The sequence below is a fragment of the Chlamydotis macqueenii genome, chromosome 13 (assembly GCF_036417535.1).
Source record: "Chlamydotis macqueenii isolate bChlMac1 chromosome 13, bChlMac1.mat, whole genome shotgun sequence".
NCBI classification, from domain to species: domain Eukaryota; kingdom Metazoa; phylum Chordata; class Aves; order Otidiformes; family Otididae; genus Chlamydotis; species Chlamydotis macqueenii.
Window position 1 is genome coordinate 2,620,527 of NC_141568.1, and position 22,617 is coordinate 2,643,143.

General features: G+C 60.4%; 1 protein-coding gene across 6 annotated transcripts; it reads left to right on the forward strand.

Annotated features, from left to right (window-relative positions):
• KIAA0513 (KIAA0513 ortholog) lies at nucleotides 1-22,617 on the forward strand. 6 transcript variants are annotated; one of them, XM_086758344.1, is made up of 14 exons: nucleotides 2,710-2,784; nucleotides 4,546-4,704; nucleotides 13,219-13,701; nucleotides 14,376-14,475; nucleotides 14,723-14,796; nucleotides 14,942-15,012; nucleotides 15,542-15,749; nucleotides 16,189-16,229; nucleotides 16,774-16,852; nucleotides 17,177-17,254; nucleotides 18,948-18,977; nucleotides 21,408-21,488; nucleotides 21,779-21,873; nucleotides 21,992-22,617. In XM_086758344.1, exons 3-14 carry the CDS (start codon nucleotides 13,376-13,378, stop codon nucleotides 22,039-22,041), a joined length of 1,233 nt encoding a protein of 410 aa, XP_086614470.1. In that variant the 5' UTR covers nucleotides 2,710-2,784; nucleotides 4,546-4,704; nucleotides 13,219-13,375; the 3' UTR covers nucleotides 22,042-22,617. The 6 variants fall into 6 exon arrangements, with proteins under 6 accessions (XP_086614471.1, XP_086614469.1, XP_086614470.1 ...); XM_086758345.1 differs by lacking the exons at nucleotides 2,710-2,784; nucleotides 4,546-4,704 and adding an exon at nucleotides 1-536; XM_086758343.1 differs by lacking the exon at nucleotides 4,546-4,704 and having other exon boundaries at nucleotides 2,654-2,784.

Consider the following 22,617-nt stretch of genomic DNA (forward strand, 5'->3'; position numbering starts at 1 on the left):
AACATGGAGGATGCCAGGAGGATGTCGCAGCTGCTTCAAATTCACGTGTAAACTCGCTCCCCTCGCTTTCAGCCTTCGTGTCTCACCTCCCTCCGGTGTTTTCCTCGGTGGCTGGCTTCTCCCTGGGGCTTTTTCTCCCCTTCTCATCCCTGACCTCACCTGAACGAGCCATGGGCTGGGGCAGCTCACCCCGGTTTGCGCAGTCGCCACTCTTCCCACGGAGCCTGGTTTGACCCCGTGTCCCTCAATCCTCGTTACCCTGATACCCGGGAGACGGAGCGAGCGTCCTTCCGCCAGCGACCTCCTGCCTTCATCCCACCCTTGCTCCCAGCGTGTGAGGGGGTGATTGGCAGCCTGAAGCCCGGTAATCCCGGCCGGAGGAGGCGAGCTCCGTTATCCGTCGCTGTATCAGCAGCGCCAGCGCTGCCTGGCTCGGCCCCCCGCGTGTTGCTGCTAATTAAAAACAAATGAGGAGAGGACGGCTGGCAAGTGATGCGCCGGATGGCTGTGACTGATCCGCTCCATTGAGGAGTTCTGTGAGTTGCTCGAATAAATAACGTGGAAATTTAATTTTCTGCAGCTCTGGAAGGGAGAGATCTCCGATATTATTTGTGTTCCTTTCTGAGCATCTTCCTTGCTGCAAAGGGAAACCTGTCCTCGCCGGGGCCCTTCCCAACGGCTCCCGCGCGGATAACGCTCAGGATCCGCTGGGAAGGATCGCTATCCCTGACCGCGTCTTGGCTTGCGCTGGTTCGTTGGGGAGAAGGTGCCAAATTGGCCCGGACGCGAGGGCAGCTGGAGGCGATCACCAGCTGGGAGGGAGCCTTCTCCTCTCCAAAACAAGCAGATACGGCAGCGATGGGGGGAAAAAATATACGGCTTAGAGCCGGCAGCCAGCTGGGAGCCAGGCGGCAGAGGCCGCAGCCCAGCCCTCGCCGTGTGGTACGGACAATTCCCATCTCCCTCTTTGTTTTCCCTAATTGCGCGGCGAGGCCTCGTGGGCACAGCCTGTTTCTTACCCCGAGCTGGTACAAAGCCCGGGGGAACGGGGCTGGGACGTGCTGACCCGGGAAATGGGGAATATGACCTTGGAAAGAGGGATCTAACTGGTTTGGGCTTCCCTGGGGGAACGATGCTTGGGATATCAGCTTCTCCCGCTGGGCGTGGATGCCAGTCCTCCGCAATCCCCTTTCCCAACCGTTTTTCTTGCCTGTGGCTGTGTTTTTTTTCACAAGCGAGGGCTCAGGGCGGCCAGGTGGAATTACAGCGTTACAGACAAAGCCTTAATATAATCTTCCCTGCATGAGTGGCGTTGCTGGGGGGGGCGGGGGGGGGAAGGCATGGAGAACGTTCTGCGGAGAGGGCTTCAAATGAGGCAGGCTGCCGTTCCGGATGTAGGCTGGATCGCTTCATCACCGCTCCTAATGGCTTAACCAACAAAATCCATATTCATAAATCAAAACGGGAGCGACCTCTGCTCGGCTCCGCCGCCGAGCTGCGGTGCGTGCAGGAACAAGGGCGGGTTAGACACTGCAGGCAGCAGCTCTGCTGCATCCTCCGCAGCTGCCACGGCTTGGCCTTGGTATTTACTGAGCCCGAGGAGAGGCGATGTGATCGAATCTGCCCGTCGGCGTCTGAAGGATTAGCTGAGTCAACCAGGAAAAAGCTGAGCTAATTTATCCTGCTGTTTCCAGGACCGAAATGCACCCTGGATGTAATTTCACCCTCAGTTACAGATCCCACAGAACATCATTATAAAAAAAAAAAATGTTCTTTTTCAAGGTGTTTTAGTGTTTGGATGTGGGCACGGTGGCAGCTCTGCAGCCAAGGCCGGCTGATGAGACCTGGAGAGTGGAATGAGCAGAGAGATAAAACAAATGGATCCCTTCTTTCTGGGCAAGGGAAACGTGCTGCAGGAAGGAAAGGGTCGCGGATGTGTTGGCAGAAGGACCTGGCGGTCCCTCGCCCACCACCAGCACGGGGTCAGATCAGCTGCCACTTTTTCCGTCCCCCCGAGGACGGAGAATCCACCGTTTTCCACCCTGAAGCCCCCAGAGTGTCGCTGGAAAGTCCAGCACAAGGTCTGGCTCTGCCTTTTTGCAGCTGCCCTTCGGGTGTCTCACCCCCACAAACCAGCCCAGCATCCCCTGGGATGCCAACGCCAGCCCCAAACTCCCTGGTACCCCCGGCTGGACCCTTCCCAGCATCTCAACCTCCTCAAACTGGTGCCCGCTCTCCCGGGAGAGCCTGGGCTCGCAGCATCCCTCGAGCCCGTGCCCTTCGGCATTTCAGCCGCCCTGATTTAACTCCCTGCGCAAATTTGGGCGGCGATGCCGCACGGGGTCTGCTGCAGGCTGACGGCTTGGGTCTCTGATGGGAAAATCTCATTTCAAGGGGGGGAAAAAAAAAATCAAACCAAGCTGAACTGCAAGGAATCCACAGCTTTAACAAAAATCATCTCTGTTTTAGCGAAACGTTAGCCCTTTGCTGGTGAGCCTGGCAGCCGGGGCTTTGCAGGGTCCCCGGGGGCTGCGGGGCTGGCTGGCTTCCCAGCCCGGCGCAGGTGAAGGCAGTGGCTCGGTGTGACGGAGGGGCCAAAAATAGAAAGTTTGCCGGGCGCGGGGAGGAATAATACTTTTCCCCGAGCCGTGCAGCAGCCTTGAGGCTGCGAGCGTGGAGATAAGCAGTTGTTTGCCTGCGCTCCGGAGCAAGCGTGTTTTATCTCTTCCTTGTTCCAGCCCCGGAGGGAAAAACCCAGCGATTTTGCTGCCGCGGGACCACCAGGTCTGTGTTTTATTATTTCTCTGTTCCAGCAGCACCTGGAGAGCCGACTTTAACTCCGTAGCGTGCCACGGCTGACGGCCCGGCCGTGCTCTCGGGTTAAAAGCCAGAAGCAGGCGGTGCAGGGGGGGGGCTCGGTGGCTTTTTGGGGTGGGGGCGTTGAGCTGAGAGGGTCCGGTGCCTCGATTAGCGGTGTTTTGCGGGTTTGGGAGCCGCGGGTTCCCATGCTGCGTCGAGGGGCGCCGGGAGGAGGAGGAAACATTCGCAGCCGCCTGCGCAAACGAGAGGCCCCGAGGAGGAAACACCGGGAGCCGGGGAAAATCCCAGCCTCCTTGTGCAAGGGCCAGGGCTCGAGGAGGGGATTAAATCCCAGATAAAACCGAGATTGCCCCGTCCCTCTCCTGCCCGGCCCCAAGACGCGTGCGTTCAGGCGAGGCGGCGCCGCCGTCCCGTGCGAGAACGGTTTTACTGGTGCAGAGTTTGGGGTGTAGGAGAAAACTCCGTAAGGCTAAAGTTAAATATTGAGCTAATTAGCTGGTTTATTAGCCAGCAGCTCCGGGTGATAATGTCTGCAACAGTTTAGTGGCCGATTGCCTCCTGCAGCAGCAACACCACACAGGTTTCAATGATTTTATTTATTTATTTATTTTCCCTTTATGCAAGTCTCTGCCAATCCCCCTCCTTTGCCTTGCATCCGCCCTGGAGCGCGGCCGATAAAAGCTGAGATTTTTCCCAGCTTCAGCCCATCCGCTGGGAAGGAGGCTGATATTAAACGTGAAACAAATTACGTTGCGCGTTGGAGTGAGGATGCTCGGATGCGTTTTCTTTTCCTAATGACAGAGGCAGTGGGAATTGCAGCACCGTTAATTTCTCCTTTTGCCTCAGCACTTTCTGTACGAGCTCAGCGCTGAAAAATAACCGGAGAGGGCTGGGAAATGCCGTGGGGGCGAAGCCAGGAGCCGCGGGGTTTGCAGCGGGCTCTGGAGGAGCCAGCTCTGCCCCAGCATCCTGTGCTGTTTCCTTCTGGTTTTGGCCTTTTGAACCCTTTGGGGTTTCTCGTTGCTGGTGGGGAGATGGGGCGGCCGCCAGGCTTTAAAGCGTTTCCAGCCTGGAGGAAGATCCGCCGTGCTGCTGGCTCTGGGGATGGGAAACCACCGCTCGGAGGACAATAAAGGTTATTAAATGTCAGGGAGAAATAAAGCTGCCTTTTTTTTTTTCAATTTTTTTTTTTTTTTTCCTGGCTGAACTGGTTTGCAGGTGCTTTGTGCTGCAGTGGGAGATGGGGACCAGGGTACTGGAGCACCGCGGGGCATCCCATCGCCTCTGCATTCGGGATGGAGTGGGGGGAGTCCTCCAGCACTTGGGGGTCCTGGACGTGGGTCGGGGCCCTGCAGACCCAGCCTTAGGCAAGGGCAGAGTGAATTGGGTGTATTCCCTTCATGGGTGCAGCCTCACAGGGGGTCGCATCCAGCCGCCGCCGCCCGCTAACATTGCTCCGATCCTTTCCCGAGCTCAGCGCTGCCGGTGAGGGCGCGGGAGGCGGTGATGTTGGCCTCCGTCACACCTCTCCTCCCATCCCTGTGCCCTCCTGGCTCCGGCAGTGTGAGCAGCAACAGGTCTTTCCGGTCCCACCCCGGGGCCACGTTTCGGCATGCGGCCCGGTTGCGACTCTCGGGGCACGGTCGGCAGTGGGGCGGCACCCGGGGAGAGGGAAAAGCATTGGGTGTGTCACCACCTTGGCTTGTTTATCTTTTATTTCGACAGCCATAGCTTTAATTCATCACTGTGCCCCGGTAAACGCTTGCAAAACCGTCCCTGTAACGCCAGGCTGCGTCCGCGCCGGCACCGGGCGCGCGGGGCATCGCCTTCTGCCGGACGCTGGAAGGAGCAGCCCCGGGGAGCCAAGCGCCCCACGGGTTGGAGGTAAAAAGCAAACAGATGCTGCGGGGTTCGCAGGGGATGGAGTCTGCCGGGAGAAAATATCGGGTGCTGGCCGGCACCCCGCGCAGCGAGAAGAAGGGGTGGAGTGGTGAAAGTTGGGAAGTTGGGTGCAGTTTGGAAATGGGATGTTTTCACGGTCTGTGAGCAGGGTGAGCCCCGGGATCAACGGCCAACGATCAGAGCGCAGCTCCCATGAGATCTCAAATTGCGATCATCCCCGCTCGTCCCCGACACCGCCGCGGTGCTTTCCCCGAATTTTCCCCTCTGCCGCGCCGCTGCCTCGCTCCCTCCGCTTTAGCAAGTGGCTGGAGTGGCGATCGCTGCCTCAAAAGGCTGCGTTTATCAGCTCCTCCTTGGGCCGGCATCTGGCATGTGACGGAGCTTTACGCGGAGAGCCGAGAGTCGCTGCGGGCTGTTGTGGCTGGAAAGGAAATTATGTGGCACGAAGCGCTTCAGGAGAGCGGGAGGGGTTCTGCCGGGGAAGCAGCTTTGCTGGGTGAGCGCAAAATGAGTTTGGTTCGCGTAGATTTGGTGCACGGTAAGAAATAGTGACCTGGGGGTGACTGGCGCTGACCGGCCGGCGTCCCATCCCCATTCCCATCCCCATCCCATCCCAGGGAACACACCACATTGCGGAGGGCTGCAGGACCACGAGGCGAACCTGCCTTTCATGGCTCCTGGAGTTAATTTAGTTGCTTTTCTCCTCTTCTTGGTTATCGCGCTCATGAATTCGGAAGCTTGTAACGCAGAACAATTAGGGACGGGGTTCCCTGGGGATGGAGAGATTTCCTGTCTGGAAATGCAACCGGTCTTTCATCCTCCCCATCCCTGCCCGCTCGCCGCTGGGCTCTGTGTGCTGCGCATCGGGAAGGGCGATGGTGATGCTGGATGCTCCGGGCTGCACGTCAAGGATTGCAGGGAGCGCCGGTGATGTTAAATCAGCCGGCTTTGGGGAGAGGTGAGGGGGAGAGCAGGGAGGTGGCCTGCTTAGGAATCCGTATCTTCATCAGGATTCGGAAATAAAAGCAGGAGAATAGCATTTGGTCCCCTGCCAGCATGTCATGCCCTTAGCGCCCGCATTGCTCGAGTCATCTGCCAGTGACCTTCCCTTTGGTGCCGCGCCCGCCAGCGCCTCCCGAGTGTCCCCTGTGCTCGTCCCGAGCTGCTCGCGTCCGAACGCCCCCGGGACCGCGCTCTGCCCGGGTCAGGCAGCAGGGCTGGAGGTGAAGCTGAGGCATGGCTTGTCAGCCTCTCTAGCAACCGAGCCAGAAAAGGGAGCGGGGATGCAAAACGCAGGAGATATCAGCAAGCAGCACGTTTTGGGGAGGCTGGTGGAGGCTCTGTGGGGTTCTGCCCAGCACCGAGCCGCGGTGCCGAGCCGCCCGCGTCGCCTTTCCCCGCGAAACGCGGCGGTTCGCACCATCCGAGCTGGATTCTGCCAGGCTCGGTCTCCTGTTGCTGCTGCGGGAGCCGCCCCGCCACGCTCGCCGACGCAACCTTTGCACTCCCGGCAGCTCCGCCGTCGCTCCTCGCCCGTCCCGGCTGCCTTGCCTGGGCGGGAGGAATCCAAACCGCCTTCGTTTCCCCCAGCTCCGCCGCTCCTGGGGTGGTTTGCTGGGAAGGGAGAGGACGGAGCGCGGCGCTCCAGGGAGTGATTTGAACCGTGGGTGCAGCAGGAGCTCTTCCCCGGGGCCGTCTCGCCGTGCAGCTGGCGACGGTGCGTACGCAGAGCCCGCGCGGGCCCCGGCTATTGCTGTATTAGGGTTTTTTTTTTTGGAGCAGAACACAATTCGGGTGGATTTGCAGGGAGAGCCTGTTGTTTGAGCTGGTGTCAGCCTGGCCACCCGCGTCTCCCCGGGAAGGCGATATCGATGGGTTTGGCTGCTCTCCTTTCCCACGGCACAACTTTTCGGTGCCCTGCAGATGGCAGGGAGGCTGAGGGTAATTACAACACCTTCGTCTGAACGTGCCGACGCCTGCCTCCCTCGCCGAGCTCTTCTGCCGCATGTGCCACGGTGATGTTTGCTGACCAAGAGGAGCCCGGGGAGGGACGAGGAGACAACTTCTTGCCTAAAGAAGTCGGCATCGAGGAGGAGCATGTCTTCGACAGCCCACCTGAGCTCTGCTTTCCTCAGTGGAGAGGCAGCTGGTGGTGCAGCCGTGCCCCCCCGATGTGGGATCCAGCCGTGGGGCGGTCGCGGGGAGGGCAGAGCATCGCCTGGACTCGGCGGTGGTGGGGGGCGCGGGGCTCCAGCATCGTCCGCTCTGCGTCAGTAACGCACCCAACGGTTGGGTTTTCGGGCTTGTTTCGTAACCTGCATCCCAGCTGCGATTTACGGGGGCAAACTGGAGGTCAGGGTCCCCTCTAGCTCTTCTGCTACCACGCGTGGGGTGGGAAGCCAGGAGCGCAGGCGGATCCCCGTCCTTCCACACTTCTATCAGCGAGGAGGAGGAAGCTCTGGTGACCTCCGCATCAGCAACTCAGCCAGGAACAGGGAAACGAGCGGATTTTCCCAACTGCTGTGCAAAGAGGGGCGCTCGGTACAGGAGGGTCCAACTTAATGCCATGAACCAGATTGGATTAGGAAGGATTTGCAGAGGGCCGCGCTGGAAGAGCGGCTTATTTAGGGTTTTTCAGCAGCTGTGTGGCAACCGGTACGCGGTGTCGCAACAGGCGGTTGCGTTGTAGCTTCGCGTCGGGGTGTTGGGTTTGAAGGGTTCGGAGGGCACGGAGGAGAGGGTGCGGGGTGGCCACGGGAGGGTGGGCTGGGCTGTGGGGGGGCGTGGGAGGACAGGGCTGGGTAAGCATCGGGAGCACACCACCTTCCTTGGCTTGTGAGTCTGAAGCAAGTCCCGTGGCCCGCGAGGCGGCGGAGGGCGAGGACCCTTTGGGGCTTGGACGGCTTCGTGGTGTTGTGGGTCTCTTTAATGCACGTTAACTTATTGTTTCGCAAGTGATGCTTTGGGGCTTTTTTTTTCAGAGCTTTTTACCTTGTTTCTCCCTCCTCTTGCTCTGTTCCTATTCCATACAAGGGGATTTTGCATCACATCCTTCTGTCTTCGAAACCTCGGCTCCTTTCCGGAGCTGTCGGCGCCTCTGCCTTGTGCCCAGCCCCGTGCTCAAGGGTGTAAAGCGGAAAAAAAAAAAAAAAATATTGCCCAATACTTTAGTAACTTCCACAAAAGAGGTGCTTCCCCTTGCAGCTGCTGCATAGGTGGGGATGTCAGGCTCAGCTCAGCACCGATTCCTCCTCTCTGCTTCCATCCGGATGTGAGCTCGGCTGTCTGGCGGTACCCGCCTACCGCTGGAGTCGTGCCGTGTTGCGATCGGGGAAGGAAAACAGGAAAACAGGCCGCTTATTGCCTGCGACAGACGCGGCCGCCCCCGCAGCCTTTGTCTGCAAAAAAAAGGGGGATGGAGCCATGAACGCCCACCTCGGTCCGGGGGCAGAGCTGCAGCTGGGGACCCCCCGGCTCCCCGCAACCGCACCGAGGAGGAGGTGGGTGCTGGGGACGCGGCTGCGGGCGTGGGAGCGATGGGAGACGGCTCTCGGCTGGGGCCGGAGCTGGGGAGGAGGGGTGGCTCTCCCAGAAGGGCATTTTTGAGGGGCGCCGCCGCGAGATGCTCGGGAAGTCTCGAACGTCCCGTGTGGGTGAAGAACCCGACCTTGAGCCATGGTGGAGATGGGCCGCCCTGCTCCTTGGCCGCTTCCAGCCGGGACGGGTGCTCTCCTGGCGCCCCGGGTGCTCTCCTTTCCTGGCTCAGGTGAATCATCCCTGGGGAGGGCTGCGAGTTACCCGCGTAGGTGGAGCAGGCGCTGATCTGCCCCAGAGGGCAGGGTTTGGTTCGGCGCCGGGAGCGCGCGTGCCGGCACGTCGCCGGGGTTTCCGTCTCCCGTGCTCCGGTGCAAACCCGAGGTCGACGGTAGAGCTGATGGATTAAAAAAAACCCCACGACCTGCAAGTCGTGCTTTAAAGATCGGCGTGAAAATCGGCAAGAGGAAGGCAGTAAAACCCGTCACCGTCGTCTTATATAAAAATTGGGGATCTGGGATGGGTTTTTACGTGTCACTGGCAATTTCTGAAGTCTGACTTATACAATAATCATCCTCAGCAGACAGTCAATTAGTAACGCTCTTGGATTTCTGCTGAGCTCGAACTTCGTGTCACAAATGCGGCGTTTCCTCCGCGGGCTGCCGCTGATGTGCATGGGGGGCAGGCGAGCACCCCAAAATTGAGACCCAGCCATGTAGCACCCCCTCTGAGCTGTCCCTCCCAGGTGTCTCGCCCTGTCCCTCTCTCCCATCCCTTGCCACGAAACCCCTGGAGCTTTTTCCCCAAAAGGTGCCGGGGAGAAGCTGGACCCCACCAACGCTGCCCTCCAAGTGAGAAATAATTCCCCCGAGCGCTGCCCTCGTCCTGCCGCTTGCTGCACCAGCTGCTCTCACCCGGTTTCTCCTCCGCGCTGGGGCTTTTCTCCTTTTGATCTCCATTTTTTTTTTTTTTTTTTTCCCCCCTAAAAGTGGCTCATCTGGGGAAGAGCAGGGCGGGTAACTCGCAATCCTCAGGGGTCTGAGTGATGGGGAGGCTTAGAGGCCAGCTAAAGGTGATGGAGAGGGCTGGAGAACTCCCCTTTGATGGGGACCTCACCTAATTTTGCTTAACATTTTGGATGTGTGCGTGCGCAGGGGCTCGGACAGGCTGTTTTGGGGGGAGTGCTGAGCTCGGTGTGGGGATCCCACCACAAACCGAGCGTTCTTGCAGGGGATGCGTGCTCGCCCCGTGTCGCAGGAAAGGGGCCGGCACGGCTCTCGGGAGACACCCGCGCTCGGCCGGCCGTGACAAACCCGTAGCGAAATGACACAATGAGCTTTTTCCTTCCCGTTCCTCCCAGCCTGCGCCGCAGCCGGCCGGGCTCTGCGCGCAGCCGTGCGTGGGCACCCGGGGGGGAACGGCGATGCGCCTGAGCTCCGGAGGGAGGGATCGCCGCGTCCTCGCGTCGTTGCCCGCTCGCCGGCGTGCCAGCCGCGCCGGACGCAGCCTCGCCGGATGCCGCTGACACATCGGCGAGTGAAGGCGCGCCGAGGATCCTGGGGGCAGGTAAAAGCGAGGGGAGGGAGGGACGGCGGCGATGGGGGGGGATGCCAAATCTGCTGTGACCCCCTGCGAGGACAGGCCCTGCCGAGATGGAATCCATCCTCCTTCCCCATCGCTGGGCAGTGATAACCGGCTTTCTTGTGGCCCCCACCACTGAGGCATCGCCGTTCTTTTTTTAAACTCAACCCACCAGTGGGACGCGGTCATCCTCCCCGGGTCGGATGGAGGGTGCCCCGTGGGTCCCCAGGCCCCCGCAGCCAAAAGCTGCTCCGGCTGCATCTTTAACCACAAGCCCAACGGCGGGGGCTGAGGGCAGCGTCTCCCGTGGGAGTGGGGGGGCTGAGCGCGTTCGTGGTGGGTGAAAACCCCCCTGTGCCTTTTGGGGAGCTCGTTTCCAACGCCCAGCCCAACCCCCGGGTGAAATTTTTCCTGGGTGGAAATGGGAATTGCGGAATAATTAGCTGCGTTTCGGGGCTCCCTGGGGATGCGTGTGCGTGGCGGGGGGGGCGCGAAGGCTGCGCTGCCGGCGAGCGTTGAAGGAGAAGCGGCTGCCGGGCACAAAAGCCGGTCTTTCGCAGCGCAGGGCTGTTCCAGAGACATTTAATTCTCTTCGGAAGCCCAGGTGATCGGGGAGCTGCCATCTGGTGTCTGGCGGCCGCGGGAGGAAAGGGTTCATCGCAAAGCGGGGGCACGTTGGGAGCTTGCTGGGCTTGCTGATTCTGGCATGCACCGAGTGCGTGCGTTCTCTGCTCCGCCTGCACCAGCGCAGCTCAGCGCAGGTCTCAGCTCACAGCCTCCCTGGTGTTCGGGGAGTTATTTTTATTAAGTTGCAGAGGTTGCGACTTCTCTGCGGTCGGGGTAGCACGGCTGCGCCTCGGCGAGGACGCAGCCGCCTTGCGCCCCGATAAGATGGGGACTGCGCCCTCGCTGCCGGTGTGGGGACAAACTCAGCGCGGGGGAGTTCCAGCTTCTCCCATTCCCGGTTTAAGGGAAGAGGTTCGTGCATTTAAGTGTTCGTGGGGCAATTTAGGAGGAGGGGATGGTGCCGTACGCTGGATTTAGGGTGGTTCGAGGGATCCAGCACTCACTGGCTCCGCGTCCCCAAGACGTGACCCTGCTGCCAGGGTGTTTGCGCCGTGGGAGAGGCCAAGGGAACAAGACTGACCAGTTCCTCCGGAGGAAACAGGCCGTTCCCTCACGGCACGGGGAGTTTTCCTTGGCAGAAACAAAGCTCTGCCCACGGTTGCCCTTGCAGCGCCCTGCCAGGCTGGCTCAGCGCCCACCGCCACGCTTCTCGCCGGTGCTGAGCTGCTTCGCCGGTACGGACCCGTGGGTGGGTGCCGTGCAGGGTTGGGTGGCTGCGTGGTCTCCCCAGGGAGTGCCGGTACCCGGCCCCGTGCCCGTGTTGGACCCCGAATCGGGCAATTGCGGGGCTGTTGCACGGGGCTGGAGGAGTCAAGCGCGGAATTCTGCGGCGGGCTGCAGCGTGGAGAAGTGCCAGCACTGAGAAATGGCGCTTTGCCCCGTCCCTCTGGCGATGAGTGCCCGCGTCCCTCCCGCGTCGGGGCTGTGTCCTCTCCGGGGGAGCAGGACATCCAGCGAGAGGAGGTAGCAGCGTGCCGGCCCCGCGGGTTAGAGGGGGACACGTCCCCGTCCCAGCACCCAGAGCGCGGAGGGACGGGAGGGATGCGCTCTTGGAGCTGTGAGAAGACAGGCAGAGGTTTTTCTGGTTTAATTACAATTTTTAATCGCCCTTGACCATTTCCACATAGGACGCAGATTCGCACGCGGGCTCGAGCGCCGTCGTTACGCGGGATGCCGCCCACGGCCTGCGCTGGTAACGAGGATTAGCAGTTTGTCATCCAGCTCCGGGGCCAAGCTCCACGGCCAGGGAGCGAGGAGAGCTGGGATGCGGCCTGGCTGAATCCTGCCCTTCCATCAGAGCGAACTGGGATTGCATCCCGCTTCCCAGGCGTGAGTTGCTGCGGTTTTGCAGCACCCTCAGCACCCAGCACACCTGCAAAAAGCCCCAAGGGGAAACTCCGTGCGGGTTTTAGGCAGAAAGCATCCCATCCTGAAATCCCTGCAAAAGGTGGGCTCGCCTGGCAGGATGCACAGCCCTCTCCCAGCGCTGGATTTAAACACCCCGTGCGTCACTTCTGGGCTCGCATGCGCCTGTCCCAGGGCAGAGCCACCCAGCATCTCCCATCTCTCCCCACCTCGTTCCTCGGGGCACCGACCCTCCAGCAACCCCGGGGTTTGGAGCCGCGCAACTTGAGTTTGCTGGTTTCCCAGTGCTGGCAGCATCGTTTCCCCTGGGTGCCCGAGCTTCGTGGCTGAAGTCGGCCCTGTTTGCAAAGTTCTGGTGCAGAAACGCTTGAGTCACTTAGCAGGAGCGATTCCGCTCGGGATGGACGCTTCTGATGACGCCGGTCACGTGAAAGGGGACATCGCGTGCCGAGTGGTGCCCAGCTTGGCGGGTCCCAGCTCAAAGTCTTTTTTAGGGGATTTTGTTCGGTGTCACATCGAAGCAGCGGAGCATAGAATGGAGGAAATATTTCTCCAAGAGCTCTGACAGCTTTCTGCTTCTGGGTGCGCTCCCCAACGCCGTGCATGGGGGAAAAAGCGAGTCACAGCTTAGAGAGGGAGGCACGGGTGGCAAAGCACGGCTGCATGAAGGTCTGTCGCATGCATCCCGGCCCGCTTCCCATTAAAACACAGCCCGGGATGCTCAGAAACCAGCTTGCACTGCTGGTATGGCGGGGAGGCAGCTCTGAGCCCAAAGCCACAGGTGCCGGAGGGGTTGGCGGAGGAGGTCCTCGCTCCATCCTTCCAAAAAAAAAAAAAGGGACTTGGGAGCAGGGAGGGCTGAGGAGGGCAGATAGATGAAGGGCAGTGTGGTCCCTGCGGCTCCTGGGACCATTTCCCCCGGAGGCAGCGGGGCTGCCAGCCAAGTCGGCGCATCCCTCTCCACCCCGGAGACGTTTCCGATCGGGGTCAGGCAGGCCCGCGAGGAGGATGCTCCTCAGGGGCTGGCTTGGAACATCACCAGCCTGTTTGCCAGCTGCTGGCTCACGCCGGCCCGGTTTTGCCCATCAGGCTGCGAGATGTCGCGGCCCAAAGGTGGCATACAGAGCTTCGGCTCAAATCGTCTCTTTTCTGGCCCAAAGGGTGAAGAACCCCTTTGAACGGCGTAGAAAGAGCAGGAGCACCGCGTGGGTTGGGTTGTTCAGGTGGCTGATGGGGAGCAGCCAGCTCTGTCTGCCTGCTGCACCCCTGTCCCGTCCCTCCCCGCTGCTGGGGACATTGCAGGTGGTGGCCTGCGGTCTCCTCGCCCTCCTCGTGGTGATGGGTTCCCTGGGGTCATCTCCTCACTCTCGTCCTCCTCCTGTTTTTCAGATGTCCTGCGGTAGCACGGACCCCCGCAGAAGGACCTGCCTGCCTTAGCCAGCCCGTCCTCCTCGGCACCCCGCCGGCGATGGCCTCCATGTCCCAGTGAGGGGTGAAAGGACGAGGACCAAGTCCCCCCAGCACCGCCACATCCCCCGGCAGAGCCATGGAGGCCCCCCTGGACGTTCCCGTAGGGAATCTCATTGACTTTGATGCCGAAACACCCGCCTGCATCCCCTCGGAGCCCTCTCCTCCCGCTACCCCCGATGGCAACGGGCAGCTGGGGGACGCGGCCGGGGAGGAGAGCGATGCCACCGAGTCGGCGGACAGCGAGAACGACATGGGCGACTCCCCAAGGTGGAGTGGCTACCGCCGCTCCTCCTCCAACGAGTCCTTCTCCTCCAGCCAGAGCACCGAGTCGGCCCGGGACGAGGCGACAGCCGAGCGCCGGGAGTTCATGCGGCATTACGTGGAGAAGATCTTCACTGGAGGGTGAGCGACGTGGGGCCGGTGAACGCCGCCGAGCCTGCTGCCGGGGAAAATCCTGCGGGATGGGATCTGGCTGCTTTCCCACTCCGGGAGCGTCGGCTTGTGTCCTTCCCCATGGAGATGATGGGGGAACACGGGCTCTGACTTGCACCCCTCTCTTGAGCGTGTCCCATCTTTCACCCCCACCTCCCCATTTTTTTACGACTGCCACGGCCCCCGCCGCAGCCCCTGGCTCTGCCCCCCGCCCCAGCCCCGCATCCCCCCCGGCTCCCATCGCTGGGGTCTCCGTGCGGCTGCGGCTCGGCGCGTCAGGCGGGATCAAGCAAACCGCGCGTGACGAGCGGCGGCGGGGGGGTTCGTTTTCGCTCTGGGGCAGAGCGCCTGTCTCTGGAGCTCAGTTTCTGCTCGGGCTGGCCTCGGCTTTTCCCTTCTCCCTCCGCCTTCGCCTTCCCTCCTGCAAGGGAGGAAGAAAAGAGCAGCGGGAGCCAGAGGGTGGCAAAATGGATGCTCTCCTTTCCCTCTTCCTCTGCCTTCCTCCCGGCGTCGCAGCACTGGGATGTAGCCGCCGAGAGGGACGGCGTGGGGAATGAGCCGTGCTGGCTGGACTGGGGATGCCGGCCACATCCTCAACTTTAATAATTTTCCTTTTTTTTTTTTTCTCTTTTTCCCTATTTCAGAGAGGATTTGGACCAGGAAGAGAAGGCCAGGTTTGGCGAGCTCTGCAGCGGCGAGAGCGGGAAGGGCAGGGAATGGTTCGCGAGATACGTGAGCGCCCAGGTGAGGGGAGAGCCGGGCGAGGGAGCGCAGTTCGGTACCGGGGCTCTGAGCAGCCTGGGCGGGATGCTCAGGCTGGGGGGATTTAGCAATGGCCCAGAGCAATGATTCCGGAGGGCAGGAATTTGGGATAAGAGGGGAACTTCAGTACAGGTTGGGGGGTCCCGGAGGGGGCTGAGGTTGCCCTTGCTGCTTTGGGCAAGCGGCCACCCCGCGGGGCTGGGCTGAACCCTGGGCTTTGTGCCTGCAGCGCTGCAACTCCAAGTGCGTCTCGGAGCAGACCTTCTACCGCCTGATGCAGTCCTTCGCCCTCGTGCTGTTCGAGTAAGTCGGGGAGGGGTCCAGGGGCTTCGTGGCGACCGCCGAAAGCCCCGGAGATCAGAGCCACAGCTCGAGGAATGGCAGCAACCGTGAGGCTGCTTTGGGTGCCATCGCTGGGTGTCTCCACCGAATCCTCCCTCCGTTCCAGGTGTCACCAGATGGATGACTTCAGCCCTGCCAAGAACCTCATGACCATGTGTTTCACCTACTACTACGTGGGTAAGAGGTGCCCGCACCCTCTGGCTTTGCTTGGGCTGGTCGTGAAGGGTGCTCTGGGCGTGGGAAGGGTGATGGATGGGTATCCAAGCTTGGCTTGCTCTGCCTGACTCCAACACTGAGCAGCAAAGAGCCTCCGTGGCCCACAAGCCGTGCAAACCTGCCGGGGAGCCTCGCTGGCGTGGTACCTCACGGTGATGCTGGTTTGCCATCGCTTCTAGCCAAGGATATTTGTGTGCGGTGATCCCCAGGTGTTCCCCAGCCTCGGGATGTGACGTGAAACCCCCCAGCCCAAAGCACCTTGCCTCGTTTCTCGGTGCGTGGTGGCTACTCCTCCGTGGAGGGCTGGATTTTCTATCCAAAATGGCGGGGAGGATGAAGATCTACAGGAATTGGGATGGGATGGGGTCTGGGCCGTTTCTATCTGGCTCGTGGTCTCTGCGGCATATCTTGCAGCTGGGAACAGGTCCCCCAAGAGCTGGCAGCACCCAGGCCCTTGAGGCCAGCTGAGCTCCTGCCACTTTGCCCACAGGCAAGGCCCACGCGCTGCCCTTGGAGGCCAAGGAGAAGCCCACGGGCAGCATTGACTCGTACCTGAAGTCGGCGAACAGCTGGCTGGCGGAGAAGAAGGACATCGCAGAGCGGCTGCTGAAAAACACGTCGGCCAAGACGGAGAACGTCAAGGGCTTCTTCGGGGGTCTGGAGACCAAACTGAAGGGTCCAACCACCAAAAAGAGCGAGTGAGTATCACTCCGTTGGGTGGGCTGAGGTATGCATGAGTAAGATGACCAAGCCAGAAACCTCTTGGGTGTAGGGCCACCATGAGCCAGGGGTTGTCTTGGCCGTGGGAAGACAGTCTCTAACCTGGTCCCATGCTTCATACTTTGGTCATGAAGTATCTCATGGTCTGGGAGCCCTGTGTCCCTTGGCCGTGGAGATATGTCGTTCGAGGAGATGGTGCTGCTGCTTTGTCATCTTCTGCATCGTCTCCATGCTGGATCTGACTGGGATGGACATTGCAGTCCCTTAGTCACCTTTGTGTCCCCATGGAAAGTAGTATGGGAGCAGAGGGGTCTTTCAAATGAGGGTACTCCCCCTGGCAAGGGGAGCTGGGTTTTGCTGCGTGGGCTGTGAGGGGGACAGGCTTCTCCCGAGCTGACACTGATTTCTGTGCCACAGAGAAGGTGAGGACAAACCGAAGGAGAAGCTAAAGAAGACGGGTGAGTGGAGCCAGTGTTGCTGAAGCAGGCGTGGTCAAGGAGTGAGGGTTGGAAGCGGGATGAGATGCCCAGCATTGCTGGAGGTGTGGGGTGGAGAGAAGGGCAGGAAGCATGATGCTGTCTCCTCTGAGCTCCTAGAAAAGAGCTCCGAAGGAGCCTTCACAGCTCCTTTCCCACAAAGAACATCTGGTGGCATCTCATCCTTGGTGGCACCAGGTTGCCGAGGTTTGGGCATCCACCGCCTCCGAGCTTTCGCGCTGTTCCAGCCGCGCCCCCGGTAGCTGCATGTGCTACCAAACCAGCAGTCTGGTCCCTCGAGCATCCTCCTGGGACATCCCTGCCTCGATCAGAGCTGATACCTACCCACAAAGGGCAGCAAAGCTCCTCTTCACGCTGCTGGGGGGTGTGCTGGGGATATTTGATTTGCAAACCTTGCCGTCGTGGCCGCTTGGACGCCAAGCTGGCAGGGGGAGCACAAGGTCCGTGGGTGGGTGGGAAGGTGGGAGTCACCCAGACCTCACCTTGTGACCGTGTGTCCCCACAGTTTCCGTGCCCAGCCCAGAGGAGGAGAAGAAAGGAGAGAAGATCTACCTGTACATGCACCTCAAGCAGCAGCCCATCTGGTAAAGCTTGTCCGGGTCGAGCTGAGTCCTGTCTGGCGTTGTCCTCCCTGGGGAAGGGATTTGTCCTCCTTGCCCACGTATTCCCCAAATTTTCCTGAGTGCTTTTAAGCTGTTACTGCCCCTAAAAGAGGTGGCCATGGCTTTTGCACATCCCTTGCGTAGTAAGAGTGTGTTTGCAGCCCCACAAGGAGCTGGGCCAAAAATGGACCGAATCTGCCAGACTTGCCTCATCTCCTGGTCCCAGCGCGGGCCCTGGGAAAACTTGGGGACAGGGTGGGGGAGATGAGGGGTGGCCGTCCCCAACATCTCCCTCCCTCCCTGCAGGCACAACCTGCGGTTTTGGAACGCCGCCTTCTTCGACGCCGTGCACTGCGAGCGCAGGAAGCGGTCCCCCACCACCAGGTAGGTGACGTGTTGACGTGTCCCCGTGGGAACAGGAGACACCCTGTCCCCTCCATCCCCTCGGCGTTCCCCCTTGCTCCCGACGGCCCGAAACATCACCGATCCACTGGGAAACGCTCCGCCTTCCGCCCCTGGTCGCAGAGCTACTGGGGCCGCTGGGTGGTGGGGTGGGGAGGTGAGCGAGGGAAAGAATCCCTTTCCTGCGCCGGGGAGATGTGCGTCCTCTTCGGGATTTGGGAGCAGGAACGCGACGTGCATCCTCTTAGGGATGAAGGTTTTTTCTTGCTCGTTTTGCATCGTTTTTGCAAGCCCTAGAGACGTGCCCAGAAAACCCAGCCAGGGTTCAGGCTGCTGGAGCTTAGTTTGGAAGCGGATCTGGGAAAAGATGCTTGGAGCAGCGGATGGAGAAGGGATGCCCTGGGTGCCGGAGGGTTGTGGAAGTGCTGCCTGCGCTGCGCAGGGACCGATCCCGGGAAAGCAGCAAGGATGAGAGCTGGGGACAGCAGTGCGGTCGGCCCCGAGGGCTTGGAAAATGGGGATAAACCCCGCGAAGGGACGGGGCTGCTGGTTTTGGAGGGTGGCTGTGCGCAGGGAGCATCTGGGTGCCCGGGCATGGGGACCCCACGGGGTGCGAGGGTGGGCGAGATGCTCACCGTGCTCATGCCCGTCTCTCGCTCCGCCACGGCCCTGCCGCGGGGGCTGGAGCAATTCACTCCTCTCCCCACCACGCTTCCACCCCTCCGAAGCCGAAGCGTCCTGCTGCGGGTCAGTGTGGCGCTTTGGGGCGCTGGGCTGCCGGGATGAGAGCCGTGGAGCTGGGGGCGGTTGAGCAGCCCCTTTCCGAGCAGTGCCAGCCCTTCTGGGAGCAGCCAGCCCTCCCGCGTCTTCCCCAAAACACGAGCCAAGCCGCGGCAGCCCTGGCTCGCCCCATGGGATGCTCTGCCACCCATCCATCTCTCCTTTCTCCTTTATTGCTTTGCTTTTTTTTTTTTTCCCACTGAAAGGACCTATCGAACGGTAATGTCACCATAACCGCATTTGCTTTGATTAAGCCCCAAATTAGCGGCAGAAAATGTCTCACAAGGGCGTACGCCACCGGCAGCTGCTCTCTGCTCCGAGCGCCGTCCGCAATTAATCTGATGGCTGAGCCTGCCTCCGCCGCAGAAACGAGCCCGACTAACGAATGAGCTGAGGCGGCCGCATCCCGGAGCACTCCGAGTGTCTCGGGGGGGTTGGAGGGTGGTGGTGACCCCCACTTAGTCCTCCGGAGAGGATAATGGGAGCCGCTGGGTGAACTGGGATGCCGCTTGCTGGACTGAGGATTAAAACCCCTGGCAGGGGCTGGCGTCCTGCGGGCTGGCTTCGAAACGCGGGGGACGGCGCTCGGCCGCGGCGGGGCCCGTGGTGAGGGGTTTGTGAGGGTGCCCATCCCCGTGGGGCGGCCGGGGCATCGCCGGGGCGGCTGGGCTGCGTCCTCCCGGCGCTGCAGCGGTTTCGTCTCCTCTCAGCGGGGAGGGCAGGGGCTGGGGGGAAGGAACCAGAACTAAACTCCTCTTTTTTTTCTCTCTCTTTCCTCTCTCTGCCTCTAACAACCTTCTTCCATCTCTTCTTCTCTCCTTTCCCCTCCAACCCTCTGCCTTGCATGATCTTTCACGCACCACTCTTGTCGGCCCCGTTTCTGCCGCCGCTCCAGAGGGAACGCTGGGGAGGAAGAGGAGAAGAGGTGTGTCTGTCCCCGAACTCCGGTGCATTAGTGTCCCGAGGCCGCTGCTCACTTCAGGTCCCAAATCCTGCCCTGGGGAAGGGGTGGCAGGGGGGTAACGTGTTTCAGGGGGCTCCCAAAGGCCCTTTCTCCACCGAGGAGGAACGGCCGCTGGAGGTTGGACTTCACGGGCATCACCCTCGCAAAAGGGCCAGAAGGGTTTCAATCGGTTCCTCTTTAATACAGCTTTTTAAAAAGAAACCTGACCGGTTTCAAGCTGTGGTATTTTGCTGTGGGAATCAGGCGCCCAGCTGCTGGGAATGCCAAGGGCTTGGACTGGGAATGGTTCCCCGGGCAGGTTTTGGACATGAACTGGGTCTCTTCTTGGAGAGAGCATCCCCCTCTCCCGTCCTTCCCGCTTGCTCCTGGCTTCCGCTGCCGCGTCGATGTGCCGAGGATCCTTTGCCAGCTGGAAAAGCTGGTCCTTCTATTTATTTATTTTTTTTTTTAATGCGCTCTGTGCTGCCAACCCCTAGATGATAAGAAAAATGCGAACGGGGCTGCACGTTGCGGTCGCGAGCACGTCGTCCGGGCTGCAGAGCTCAAAAGCTGCCGCATCCATCCACGCCGCGAGCTGGGATCGGGGGAGAGGCACTGCATCTCTTGCCGGGGCGTGGGATATTCCGTCTTGGAGTGAATCACTCCAAGGGCTGGCATTAGCAAGAGGATGAGGGCTCTTTGAAGCTTGGCAGTAAATCTTTCCGCGTGGCTAAGGCACGGATAACGCCGGTGTTGCTCAGACGGAGCGTGGCTCGGGTTAGCCGCGCGGGGTGAAACGCCGACGCGGGAACGTGAGCGATGCCGGGAGATGCAAGCCCATCTCCCCAGCGCCCGGCGGCTGCGGCGAGGCTTTCCCGAGCACCCTGAAATCCTGCGCCCGCCCCCGCCGTGCCGGAATAACGATCAAAGGGTTCGAGTGGAGCCACATGTGGGCTTTCCCCCTTCCCGGGCGTGTTATTCCCAAATAACAAGCCAGAAGCACGGCAAATTTTTCTTGGCCACTTTGATAATTTTTTTTCCCCCTCCTTCCTCCCTCAAAAACATAAAAAGGGAGGAAAAAAAAAATAGTTACAAACATTCTGCTTCTGTAAGTGGGCCAGTGAGATCTGTGAAGGTTTGCTTCCAGATTTCAAAGCCCCTTAATTTGATTCTTCTCCTTTCTTTCCAGCCTCCACATTTGGATGTGGTTTTTATTTGCTAGGGAGAAATCTGGGAGAAATTACACCTTTTTTTTTTTTTTTTAAATCCCTTTAAACGTTTCATATAAGTTCCCAGAGCCCTGTAAATAACAGTGGCTCGCGCCTGGAGACCGACGGCTCGGCTCAGCAGCTTCCGCGCGCCCGGGCTGGGCCGACGTGCATGAGGACGGGCTCCCCTTCTCGGGGTCAGCCTGACGGAGCACCCGTCCTTTTCCAGTTCCAGCAACACGAACGTGCACTGGGGCTGAGGGAACCTCACCGAATTTACCGCGCGACGCCCTTCTTCCCCGCCGCCGTTTCCACCTGGCGCAGCTTCTCCCGTCCTGCTCGGCTGCCGGCGTGCAAGCGTGCGCTCTGCTCCCAGTGTTCTCCTCCTCCTTCTCCTCCACAGAGCTAATTTTCTTCCAGCTATCCCTGGTTTTTTCCTTGCTTTTCCTCCTCTTCTCCTTGGCTGTGCCCTCACCTGGGTTCTCGGGAGGGGGCTGGCTTCAGTTTCCCCGGCGTGCATGCACTGAGCTCCCCGTGCCACCGCCTGCGCGTCGCACGCGGTGACATTTCGGTGACGCGGGCTTTATTCCCAAGTGGGACACGGGGATGGGGACTCCCGCCACCGCCTCGAGTTGGTTGCGAACAACGAGAGCTTAAAAATCCCCCCCCTTCCTTTAAGGCAACGCTGCAGTCGCGTTTGTGAGGGAGCCGGAGCTGGAGCATCCTCAGGGCAGTGCTGTGATTTCGGTCCTGGGTGGGAATACGGGGAGGGATACAGAAGCCCCCCGCGCTGTCGGAGGGGGAGCAGCTTCGGGGAGAGGTGCCTGGTACCCCCACCCCCGCATCCCAGGGTCTGGGGGGCTTCAGCAGAGCCCAGCTGGGTTGGCCACCCCCAAAAACTGCAGCCTCCCTGCATCCTCACTCATTCCCCTCGCCGATGCGATGGCAGCGATGGCAAGAGACACCCCGTGCTGTTTCCCAGCTCTTCATCGCGGTTGAAGAAGACTTTTTTTCGTGGGGTGTCTTGCACTTTGCCCCGAGGTGAGGGGATCTGTGGGTGCATGCAGGCACGGGAGCTCACCCAGCGCCGTGCGCGTGCCGGAGCTCTCGGTGCCCTCCCTTCCTCAGGTCCAGGGGTGGAAGGGGGTGCAGGTGGGGGGTCTTGGGGTGACAGCAGTGCCAGACGGCCCTTGCGCCTTTGCAGGGAGAAGTGGTGCCACATGACGCAGGAGGAGCGGGACGACAGCCTCCGCTTCAACGAGAACATCACCTTCGGGCAGCTGGGGTGAGCGGGGCGCGGGGACCGTCCCCCCAGCAGCTGTGGGAGGGGGGGACATTACAGATGTTTTCCCGCTGGGGACATCCCCTTATGGCACAGAGGATGCTCAATGGTTCTCTCCGGGACCCGCTCCTGCCCCTTACGTCGTAAATCTGGGCACCGCAGGGACCCAGCGCGCTCTCCAGCAGCCGAGCATCATCCCACAAGGGGCTGTGGGGAGGAAGAGGAAGGTGGGAGGAAGAAAGGACAGCCTTGGCCCTTCTTCCCTCGCCAAGAGCACTTCTGTCTTTCCTCAGCACCTTCATCCACAACATGCTGGCCTTCGGCCTGAACAAGAAGCTCTGCAGCGACTTCTTGAAGAAGCAAGCGACCATCGGCAATTTGGATGAAGGTAGGGTTGAGCCTGGGGAGGGGGGGATGCTCACTCCCTTTGCGGGGGTCCCGGAGGGATGGAGCCCCCCTGCCTGGCTCTGGCACCTTCCCGGCACCCTTTTCCCTCTCCTCCACAGAGCAATACAAGCTGCTCAGCGACCACATCGAGCAGATGGCCACCGAGTAGCCACTTGGCCGGCAACGCTGCGGCGGAGAGACGGCAGCCGGAGCGGGTGGGGAGGGGAGAGAAACCCAACCCCCGGGGGGCTACCTGCAACTGAAGTTGGGCTACTGAGGAGGAAAAAAAAAAAAAAAAACCACACACAAGCTGCAATAAAACCTGCATGATCGTCTGTCAAACTTCAGAGCTGCGCCAGGGCAGCCAGTAGGAATAGAAGCCAAACAGCCCACCCCAAAAACATCGTCCTGAAACGTAAATCCGGATTTCGAGGGACCCTCAGTCCGTTTTTTCCCCGTGCTGTCACTTATATCCCATAAAATAACTAGCAAAACAGGGTTTTTTTCCCATGCTTTCCACCTCCGATGGCATTTCCTAGCATCAAAATGATGGTTTTTTTCCCTAAAATGCTTGGATTTGGGGAGTTCTGGCTCCTGCCAGCACGGAGCTGGGATTCTGCTCCATGCTGGGTCTTGTAGGAAGGATGGGACACGGCACTGGCTTTCCTTTGGCTGTTCCCAAACCTGGGCAAAGTTTTTGGAGAAGGGTTTTCGATGGGGCGAGGGGCTGCTGGAGGGGACTAAC